Below are 11,642 nucleotides of genomic sequence, written 5' to 3' on the forward strand. Positions count from 1 at the left end.
GTCACCACTGACTCTTGATAGACAGCCCCAACTGTGGGCCAAAAATAACCCTCAGCAACAGGGCACCTACCAATTCATGGTCGGGGGTAGGGGGAATTTCTGCCAGTGAACGGGACAAAAACTCTAAAGTGTCGCCCCTAATTTTAATACATTTGAGAATCACATTGAAAGTGTGATAGTTTTAGCGGTGTGACTTTGAGATGGTTTTGTTGGTTTTATTGACAGGATAAGACATTTGAGTTCCATGTGGAGGGGGACAAATCACCACCAACCCATTTTGGGTCTGTTGGTACAGTTCATGGGGTGGAGGGCTATTTTAGTACCTCGGGGGAGGAATGTCCAGTTGTCATTGAAGTACACAGAGGGCACAGATTGGTTTACGAGACCCTCAACTACCCTATCACTGCATTCAGCTTTTTCTCTTACACTGAAACTTCTGCCGTCTGCTCACCACTGACTCACTGCTCACCAGCTTCTCAGCAACCAGTGCAGGAACAATGGAGAACGTGGCAATATTCGAGTCACCTGGAAAGGGGAGGGGTCTTAAGGCCACTAAGGAGTTTTGGGCTGGAGACGTAATTTTTGCAGAGCCCAGTGTTGCAGCTGTTGTGTTTGACAGGTAAAGTGGTGACCAACATTTGAGATGTGTAAGCTAAGGGGAGGGAGACCTCATCAGATAGGGTCATTTGGGCAGATGAAAAATATGTTTTCTTTTTCTTCTGTCTGTCTCTTTACTATCTAGCCACAACATCTTACAGTTTCATGTTTTTATAGACCATAGTCTTGTTTTTCTCTGGTTTTATCACTAACACAAGTGCCATATTCTAACATTACTCCAGTCTGACTTGTCATTCTCAGGGGGATTTTCATTTGTTCTGAAGAAGTGCTAATCACATTGAAGAACAAACACAAATTGTGACTGCATTTGTATCTTTTGTAAAATAGAGCTCAGTTGTACTATCTACTGTCATGTACTATCAGAAGATCTGTGCATTTGAATGTATGATCTGTGATATAACATTCCTTTATAAACAAGCTGTTGTCTATGAGAAAAGGGTGTGAAATCCAACAAAGTGTACGTGTAAAATGCAATGTTTTAAATTTGTTTTATATAACATCTCTGGTCAGACTTCACTGTCAGAAGTGACCATTGTCAGAGGAAGACATGGAATGTTGAGTTGAGAATATATTGTGTAAAGATGATAATATCAAGAGAATAAATGCATATCAACCTTTTTCATGCAAATCTGAGATATTGCCTTCAAACTCTTAATTATTACTATACAAAGGAATCAATAGGCAATAGGCAATAGGCCCCAGGTATTAGCCAGAACCAACGTGCATAACTCTTCCTTTGAAAACTGTCCCCATGTTATCTACATTATGCATGTTCTGTAAAATATGGACCATAAATATCTTTCCTCTCTTTTTCCTCAGCCTAGTAGACCGTATTTGCCACAGCTGCTTCCGAAGACAAGAAAAGCTACAGAAGTGCGGCCAGTGCAAATTTGCTCATTATTGTGACCGAACCTGCCAGCGAGCCGGCTGGGCCGAACACAAGCTAGAATGTACTGCCATAAAAACGCATGGCAAAGCACCGAACGAGAACATCCGGTGAGGGAAGCAAAAGGAAATATTTAGTTACATGCTTAATACAGATGTTGAGATTTATGTGGATACAATAAGAGAAAACGCATTTTCTGCTATTTACAAATCTTTCCTCAAAGGGGACCTATCAGGCAAAATATACTTTTTGATGTATTTCACAACATAAATATGTGTCCCCGGTGTGTCAGGGAAGTCACAAAGTGTCAGAAAACAAACCATCTCTCTTTTCCTCCGTATCCAAATCTCTAAAAACGGGGGTACAACGGAGTTGATCCAGATTTGCGTCCGATATGACGTAATATCGGAAATGTGGACCCACAGCACTATCAGAAACGTTAACGAAACACATCATAGACATTTTTTAAATATATCTGAGACCCATAATATATGCCTAAAAATAGCATAATAGGAGACCTTTAATTGAAAAATAGAGGCTGTTAGAGAATGTTGATTGTGGGCCACGATAAGAAAAAGGGATGGACTGGAGCCCCGTACTCTGATATTGAAGAGTCCTCTTTGGACTAAAAGGGGTCAGGGGGGTAGGGTTAGGGTTAACATCTTTGATCAGGCGTCAATGAAGGGAAGCTGTAGTATTTCATTTGAAGACCTACAGTATAATACTAACACATGGCAGGCCTGAAAATAAAACCTGACAATAATCCAGTCTGGATTATACAAAGACGTGAAGTGTGATCTCTGCATCACCATGGATTATAAAGACCTGATTTTAGCTATGTTGCATACATGGATGTATTACTGAACTGGCCTGCTGGGCACAGTAATATGTATTGCTTGAACACAGTCAGACATAAATCCTGCTTTTATCGTGAACCTAAGAGTTACCTTTCTTCTTCTATTGTTTTTTTCCAGTTTGGGGGCTCGCATCCTGTGGCGCCTTGACAAAGATGGGAGCATGATGTCGGACACGCAGATGGTAACACTGGAGGAGCTGGAGGATCACATTGCTGACATGCCTGAGGACGATTTGAAGGACTTCAAAGTGGACATCCACAACTTTCTGGATTACTGGCCCCGCAGCAGCAAGCAGCACACCATTGATGACACTTTTCATATTTTTGGAGTGGTATGTTAATATGTGCTATCCCTTTATGGGCCATCCCTAATTTCCCCAAGTTGTATCGGGTTAACGGTGTATTTAAACATTCACAAATGTTGTATCTTACTAAGCTTTTAACATGGCTGTTACAAAAGGAAATACAGCCACAAGTTTATACGCCCTGCAGCTCAGATCACGTGATGTTTTTACCAATGATTGACATGGTGAAAATAAAGGGTGTCATAGACCTTGTGACCTGCCCAAAATGAACATTCAATAAACCTTTCTAAGTAGTACAGTTTAAGATGTCGTAGTTGTTTAGTTTTTTAACTCAGGCGAAAAACAGGCCCTAGTTCTGGTGTACTAAGGGACAATCTGATTTCAGAACATTTGTATATCTTGTAAATAAGATGAAGCAGTCTATATTTTGAGAGGTCTTAAGTTTCCATGAAGAAAAAGCAGCAAAGATGAGCGAGAAGTCAGAGAGAACAACATTGTTTGTGTAGAAGAAATGTTTTGTACTTATTACAGGTTCTAGTTATCATCTTGAGACCCCTCAGATGTCATTTGTGAATCCATATGACAGTGAGAGTAGTGGTTTAATAAAGCCACAGTTGCAGTCTCCAGTCACTTTGACATTGCTTTATTTAATTTCACCCTTAAGAGAAAAGAGAGTAAAGGCCAAAACAAACAAAAAAATCCTAAAAATTGTTTTTCATTGCATAAATGTGTCCGTTATTTATTGATGTGTTTTGTTATTGTTCCCTCCTTCTCTCAGATTAACTGTAATGGTTTCACTGTGAGTGACCAGAGGGGCCTCCAGGCTGTGGGAGTGGGCCTCTTCCCAAATCTTTGCATGGTGAATCACAACTGCTGGCCGAACTGCACCGTGATCCTCAACCACGGCAAGTAAGTAAAGAAAAAAACTGTTTCGTTTTTATTCCTTTTCAAAATATAAAGTGTGTGTTTGCCTACTGTTATGTATTGTGTGTGTGAATGTGTCTGTCAGGTTGTATTTGGTGTAAAACTGCTTCCTGTTTGTCTTTCAGTCAATCGGCAGTGAATACTATGTTTCATTCTCAACGGAGGTGCGTTACCTCAGCCTGAGCCTTTTTAATCCTCAGAGCCTTCTTTATCAACATAATATTATACATAACACGCCTTCCTTCCTCCCATTCCATCTATCGTGGAAATGCTCTAATCTTATATAAAGGTTTCTTTATCTGCACAAAGACAGCGTGCCATGTCCACACAAGGTTTTCTTGTGTGATGCTTTTTCACTTTGTGTGTTTGTCTTTGTGTGATCGCAATGTGTGTCCATTCATCACACGACACAGGTTGCTTTGTAGGAGTGTATTAGAAGCTTCTCTCCTTTATAACAACTTTCATTCCTAGTTAGTTACTTCTAACACCATGTAACATAAAAAACAACATTTTAAATGTTACATTATTTCATCTCTAAGCCTTTATTAACCTTTTGTGTAAACATTTACAACATGTAAATATTTGTCAAGCATTTTTAAATTGTTGAAATAAAACCTTAATTTCAAAATAAATAAAAACAATCCAAAGAATATACAAGAACATATTTAAAGAAAGTGGTAAATTGACCAAATTAATTTGCTTTATTTTGGCTTAGGTGTGAAATAATCTTCATTAATATCCATTCCTTCAATCCTTCTGCTGGATTGAGAGAACTGAAAGCAAAACTGTGAAACAGGGTTTCACCAATCGTATACTGTATATGAAAGACTATACAGTGAGAAGAATAAATCAAGTAAATTCTGCTTGTATTTCTGCATCTCTGCTTGTTTATAACCATGTTTCTCTACCTCAGGATTGAGCTGCGTTCTCTGGGTAAGATTGAAGCGGGAGACGAGCTCACAGTTTCATACGTGGACTTCCTGAATTTGACCGAGGAGAGACAGAAGCTGCTGAAAACACAATACTTCTTTGACTGCACATGTGAGCACTGCAAGGACCACGTCAAAGATGACTTGAAGTTGGGGGGATTGGAAGTGGATGGAGTCAAGGTTTGTGGAGAAGGATTTTATACTGCACAAGGTAGAACAAAACAAAAACCTCCTCACCACTTTTAGTACTGGCATGGCTGATAAGGACAGAGGGGAAACATGTGAAGCAGAGCAGCAGGTCCTATTTTTAACAAAGATAACTCCCAATGGTATCATCTTACAAACTGTGTGTAAGGTTGTGCATGTACACAAGTGACAAAGTATTAAAGATAAACCTTGATTAACTAACTTTAAAGCAGTAACAGTTTTTCAATGCTTTACCACATACCAGGAGTTATTATCTTATCAACTTTATATTTTATAATGTAATTGACATTCAACATCCGATTATAAAACACAATTTAATACTTTGAGGCTTGTAAATCAATGCATAACACTGTCATATCATAAAAAAAGGCCATGGCCTTGAATGATACGGCTTGCCATTGTATATCTGCAAAACATGACCCACACACACACACACACCCTCTTGTAGCGTGGTTTGTATGTGTGGGTCTGAAACTATTTATAGCATGTGTCAGGAATTATTACAAAAAAAAAAGGTTTGGAGTTTAATACTTTATTTTAAGCCAGGAACTGTGTCATATCTGTCCGTCTGATAATGACCATATTATAATTTTTGTTTAATGATACACTAAAGGAGATATGGTTGTTATTAGTAACATATTAATGAAGAGTGGGCAGGGCCTCTTCAGCAGTTCAAAGGCCTTCAAGATTAAGATAAAATATAATCAGACCTTCGCCTTTGCGGAGGGCAAGGTCAACTGGTGTTGCCAATGTGAAAACAATTGCATGTTCTCTTGAAAAATGTATTTGAGTGTGTGAACCCCTGTGCTAAAACTGATAACAGTTCTTGATGCTTTCTTTAAGATTTTATTTGTGTCTTGTATCTTCACTGTTTAGCCTACAGAGGAACAAGTGAAAGAGGCTACAGATTATTGCTTTGAAATGATGGAGAAAATGGAAAAGGCTCGACTAAATGGCAACTACCATGAGGTATTGTATCTAATCTCTCACAATACCAAATTCAATGTTTTCTGCTATATTTCCTACCTACAAGATTTATCCATTGATGTTAATCTTTTTAGGTGGTAAAGATCAGCAAGGATTGCCTTTTGAAGACAGAACCAGTTTTGGCTGACACTCACATTTACCAGCTGCGGATGTGGAGCACGTTAAGTGAGGTGCAAGCTTACCTGCAGTTATTTGATGATGCTGCAGACAATTCCCGCAAAATGGTGGAGGGATACATGTGAGTCCAGAGACTCATGTATTGTGCACTTTGTTGTGCTTTATATGAGCCTTTTGCAATTAATGTTCTATTCAATATTTCAGATGAATAGACGGACTTCTCAATGTAAGAAATTGAGAAACAAATCAAATCTCTTCCCCTGACAGGAAACTGTACCACCCAAACAATGCTGCTCTTGGTATGGCCGCCATGCGATCAGGAGTGACTCACTGGCAAGCTGGGGAAATAGAGATCGGCCATGGCATGGTCTGCAGGGCCTACGCCATTCTCATGGTCACCCACGGCCCAATGCATCCCATCACTAAGGACCTGGAGGTAAGCACCGTAAAACCTCATAATCCGTATACAAAACTGCATTTTGATGTGGTGAGCTGGTTTTTGGCTCCTTTAAAATGTTATTTAAAGCGAAATATAGTTTAAAGGTCCCCTATTATACTGTTTTTAATCTATATATTATAGTTCTCAAATATATACAAAACATGTCTCTGAAGTGTTTGGCTTGAAATACCAAACAGATGCATTGTACCATCCCATAAACCCCTCTGTTTCTGCCCTGTTTCAAAAGTGCTGATTCTGGGTCTGTTGAAATAAGGAGCCACTCCCCACGCAACCCTGTCTCCTAAAAATTACGTTCCCACAGAACTAAACTGCATTCTCAATTACGTTTAGCTAGAAACGTATTTTCTCCCACGTTACGTTCGTTATGAACGTATCTCAAATACGTTTATTTTCTACATATATTCTAGAAACATATTTTCTCCCACTTTACGTTTGTTATGAACGTATCTCAAATACATTTATTTTCTACATATCTTTACCATTTATTGTCTTGCTTATAATAATGATAATAGTCATTTATAAATATCATTTTAGAGCACACATTTGAAATCAGTAGGCGAGGCTGTAATTTCGCCAGCTCTACTCTCATGACCGAGGCAGAAAATAATAGTTTTAACATGCCGAAAAGCTGCTGTGTCGTTTATTGCACCTCAAACATTAAAACAAATCCAGAGTTACGTGTTTCTGTACTTCCTCTAAGAAGAAAGGGCAGTAACAGAAGATCTCTGTGGCTTCAGGCTTGATCGCCGTTCAAATGACAGCGTTGGTTTCCCCAAAGTGGGCGGGGCTGTAAAGTGATTTTATTCTCATATGTTATTCAAAACCATTCTATTTATTCTAACGTAAATTACATGCCAGTGTTTTATCTTTTTATTTATTTGTTTTTATTTTAAATCGTATAATGCCGGACTTTTTTTCTTGTCTTTGAGGAAAATAAATGGGGCTTAGAGCCTCAAAATACTGAAATCTGTATTTTTTAAAATCCTTTTTTCCTTCTAATTTTTTATTCTTTTCTATATAACACACTTTTATTTACTCACCAATAACACACAATTGTCCTTGTTTTTATTTATTCGTTTAAAAGCATGCTTTTTAGCCGTAAATAAAGTCACCGGAAACAGGCGTAGGCCTATAAGGGACATTTCGAACGATACACACCAAAAACCAAGCCCCCAGGAAGTGCGCCGGACTCAGAAGAAAATATTCGTGCTGGCCTGACGGCGGTACTACACTTCCGTTTGGTTGCCAGGCCCGGAAACACTTTTTCCCATTGACTTACATGGGGAAAGAGTGGTCTGTCTTTTCTCTTTGGAAGTCATGACATAACGGCATTGTAATACACGGTCCGACTGCATTAAATATTACATATCTGCCGTAGTTCTTTATTTATAGAGCACTGCTGAGAAGACTTCTGGACAAACTTGAAGAACTGCCGCCAAAACTGAATATGTGACGTGGATCATAAATATATCAATAATTAAACAACATCTTGCATTTCTTTTCACAAAATACTTCTCCTTGCAGTATCAATAGTAATTCGGTTGACTTTTATATTTGATCCAATTGGTAGATAGGTTATATTTACACCATAACGGTACACAGCTGATAGAAAAGGACTTGTAGTTTTTAAAGATATTATTGATTTTCTTTGAATATAAGGTAATGTAAATACTGAGTTGAAAGAATAGTCAGGGGTTTTGGGTGATGGGAGACACATCTTTGGAATCACAATTTCAATAGCTTACCATTAAATGACAGATATGCCTTTCTGTCTGTGATGTTTTACAAATCAGATATTAATGTGTAGAAGTAAAACATGAGAAATAGTATAGCAATATCCTGTAAAATTATGTAAAAACATGAATAAAACCACATATCTTCAGATGTTATACATACACAAGTGTCCTACACTAATAATACTAAGCTATTATTAGTATGCTGTGTGTACCTTGTGTGCACCGCCTAGTGGTTAAAGCACGTTATTGAATTATCTTGGTTGAATAATGTTATTTTTGTTGAATAATATTATTTGATGAAAAAAATATTAAGAGTACATACTTTCATAGGGGAAAGTAGAAGGTCAATGATAGCAATATAGAATATAAAAAATCAAGAAGATACTGTAAGTGATCTCTACAATAAAACAATTTAGTGCTGGATGTACAAAGATATTAATATGAGGATGTGCAAAACAGACAAACTAATTAACCTTTATTAACACATTAAAGAATACTTTAGGTTAAGGTCTTCTTTCAAATAAGAAAAAAGCTTTCGGGTATCTACAGATAAATATTAAGCCTGACAAAGTACTTAACGTCTAATATATTGCTTTCCTGCAATGTTATTGTTATTTGAACTGATATTATACACATTAATTATACTCATATGTATGTAGATAGTATAAGAAATGTGCAGAATATGACAGTTTAATGGTGGAGGTACACACATATTGATAGATGTCTTGTAATGCGCTGTTGAGGAACCTGTGACACAAGTTTTTCATTCATTGCATAACTGCACCGTAGTTTTGTATATGATATGTCAATGAACCTTAGAAAATCTTGAAATCGGGACTGTAGTCCCAAACGATAGCTGGGGATTATGGGTAGTGTAGTGTCTTCGGCCATCCTAAACTGAATTTGTTTCCGGATATCATATCGCATTAACAACACCACATCTGGCGTCACAGAGATCTTCTGTTACTGCCCTTTCTTCTTAGAGGAAGTACAGAAACACGTAACTCTGGATTTGTTTTAATGTTTGAGGTGCAATAAACGACACAGCAGCTTTTTGGCATGTTAAAACTATTATTTTCTGTCTCGCTCGTGAGAGTAACAGCTGGCGAAATGACAAACTCGCCTACTGATTTCAAATGTGTGCTCTAAAATGATATTTATAAATGACTATTATCATTATTATAAGCAAGACAATAAATGGCAAAGATATGTAGAAAATAAACGTATTTGAGATACGTTCATAAGAAACGTAACGTGGGAGAAAATATGTTTCTAGAATATATGTAGAAAATAAACGTATTTGAGATACGTTCATAACGAACGTAACGTGGGAGAAAATACGTTTCTAACTAAACGTAATTGAGAATGCAGTTTAGTTCTGTGGGAACGTAATTTTTAGGAGACAGGGTTGCCCCAAGCCCCTCTGAGAGATATTTGGTTAAAAAGCCCATGCACAATGGTGCTCTCGGAGGAGATTCAAGTGATAAGGTGGGCGGGGGTTACCTTGGTTGATGATTGGCTAATGTTTACACAAGCCAAAAAATCGTTATGATATCATAAAGTGGCCAAAATCTGATCAACTCATTTTCAGACAGGTTTTTATATAAATGCATCAGGACAAAAAGTGAGCAAATCTTTTTTCCTGAATCTTTCAGAATCTCTTTACACAGAGGGGACACATGTTCATGTATAAAAGACATGAAAAAGTGGATTTTGTATAATAGGTGACGTTTAAAGCTGAAGGAACCGGTTTCAAATGTGCATTGATCATATAAAAGCTACTCATGGGGGAACATTTTAAGAGCTAATATGTCCTTTATTATATTTTTCACAGGCAATGCGTATGCAGACAGAGATGGAGCTGAGGATGTTCAAGCAGAACGAGTACGTCTACCACAGTATGAGAGAAGCAGCACTGAAGAACAAACCGATGACCATGATGCAAGCACCCATGCATATGGAGGAGGGAGTCAAGAACCTCTTCCACCGGAGGAAGTGATTAAGCAGATGAAGGAAAAACACCCCACTGTTTACCGTTACGTTTTCTGAGTGTCAGTGTGTGAGTCTTCACGTTTAGTCACATGATCATTTTCTGTTTCACTCAATTTTGTAGTTACGCTTTTCATTAAAAAGATGTCACATCGAACCTGTGTAGTATTTTTCTTGTCTGATATCATTTCAGTACTCTTCCCTCTTAAAATAAACAAAGCTGGTTATACATTTGGCACTTTGCTTAACCAAGACATCTCAAAAAACATCCTACTCAATGTATAAAAAAACCAAGTCAATCACATCCCTCACTTAGGAAAAACGGCTACTCCTTATTTGAACTTTTTCAGAAGACGTTTTGGTTTTTGATTCAGTCAGCACCATTCAAATATACTTTTGAAATGCTAATTGTGCAAACATTTTATTATTTTATTATTCTCTTCAAATAACAGGAACTTACATTTCAGTGTAACATTCTTAATAGTAAACATCAAACATAGCCTTTATACAAATGACAGTTGTTTCAAGTTAGGCTAATGGTTCATATCAGTAAGGTTCCCCACACATTTATTTGTGTTAATGTAGGCCCTGTGGAACGTTTCCTCATAAAGCCATTAATACTTTAGCCCTGCTTTCTGAGAGTAGATACATCTTAACCAGGTTTCAGCAGGGACACTCAAGCCTTGGCAATGCAATATCTTGGTTGAGGGTTATGTACAAGAACAGGTGATACACTGTGGAAATACACTGTGGAAATATATGACCAGTATGTCACACTTTAAGTCTGAGTTTAGGCAAAGCTGTAGACCAGCCTAATCACCCAAAGTGCCGCAAGTCTTTTAATTATTACCATAGACACAATTAAGGTTTTATTGAGATATGTAATACGTTTCTTCAGTTTCAAGATTTTCAATGCAAAACAAGTGATCGACATTCTTTAGATTCTCTAAACTCTTGTTGTGAAGAATACCAGTGGTGACCATTTTTAAATGCACTTTGCCCAGGGAAGATACAGTATGGATGTTACTTTATAGCCCTGTTTGAGAAAGATTGCATGTTCACACAAAGTGGGCAGATTCCTGCATAATTTACCGCAAGAAAAATGAAATGTATATCTAAATTTAAAAGGGTGATAATGGGAAATAAAACACTTCCACTTAAGGGCTCTACATACAAATAGAAAAAAAAGCAGAACAGGCTGAAATTATTTGTACAGATTTGAAATATGTTCTGGGCTGAGCTTTGAGAAGCCTGTAACAGTGCAAACTGGTTAATGCCAGTGTTTGACAACTAAGGCCTCAGAGATACTTAGCCCATTGTAGCCTCTGAGTTATCTATGGCTTCAGACAGCTGCTGGATTAAGTCATAGCTAAGGCGGTGACCCAACTCTATGTACAGCTCAAAACACTGTTATCTTTAGCCGGTCAGGCTCCCCCTGCACTTTGATCAGCTGATCATGACTGCATGGCATTGCCCAATCAATATTTATCTTGTGATCTTTTTAGCTTTCCACTTTAGTTTTTTGAATTGGCCCCATGACTGACAATTTCCTTTTTACTGCAAGTGTGAAACGCAAACATGAGCCAGGTGCAGAAGTGAACATTTGTCAGATGTCTTACAAACACAAA

At 37.7% G+C, this 11,642-nt stretch overlaps 1 protein-coding gene across 2 annotated transcripts; it reads left to right on the forward strand.

Annotated features, from left to right (window-relative positions):
- The first annotated feature begins 350 nt into the window (after positions 1-350).
- Positions 351-10,171, forward strand: smyd1b (SET and MYND domain containing 1b). Of its 2 annotated transcripts, XM_079688483.1 has the most exons (10): positions 351-619; positions 1,438-1,614; positions 2,479-2,692; positions 3,444-3,574; positions 3,715-3,753; positions 4,503-4,698; positions 5,602-5,694; positions 5,787-5,950; positions 6,097-6,265; positions 9,860-10,171. In XM_079688483.1, the coding sequence occupies exons 1-10, from the start codon at positions 498-500 to the stop codon at positions 10,022-10,024; spliced, it is 1,470 nt and encodes a 489-aa protein (XP_079544609.1). In that variant the 5' UTR covers positions 351-497; the 3' UTR covers positions 10,025-10,171. The 2 variants fall into 2 exon arrangements, with proteins under 2 accessions (XP_079544609.1, XP_079544610.1); XM_079688484.1 differs by lacking the exon at positions 3,715-3,753 and having other exon boundaries at positions 352-619.
- The last annotated feature ends 1,471 nt before the right edge of the window (positions 10,172-11,642 follow it).

This window comes from Notothenia rossii (genome assembly GCF_949606895.1).
Source record: "Notothenia rossii genome assembly, chromosome: 6".
Classification (NCBI taxonomy): Eukaryota; Metazoa; Chordata; class Actinopteri; order Perciformes; family Nototheniidae; genus Notothenia; species Notothenia rossii.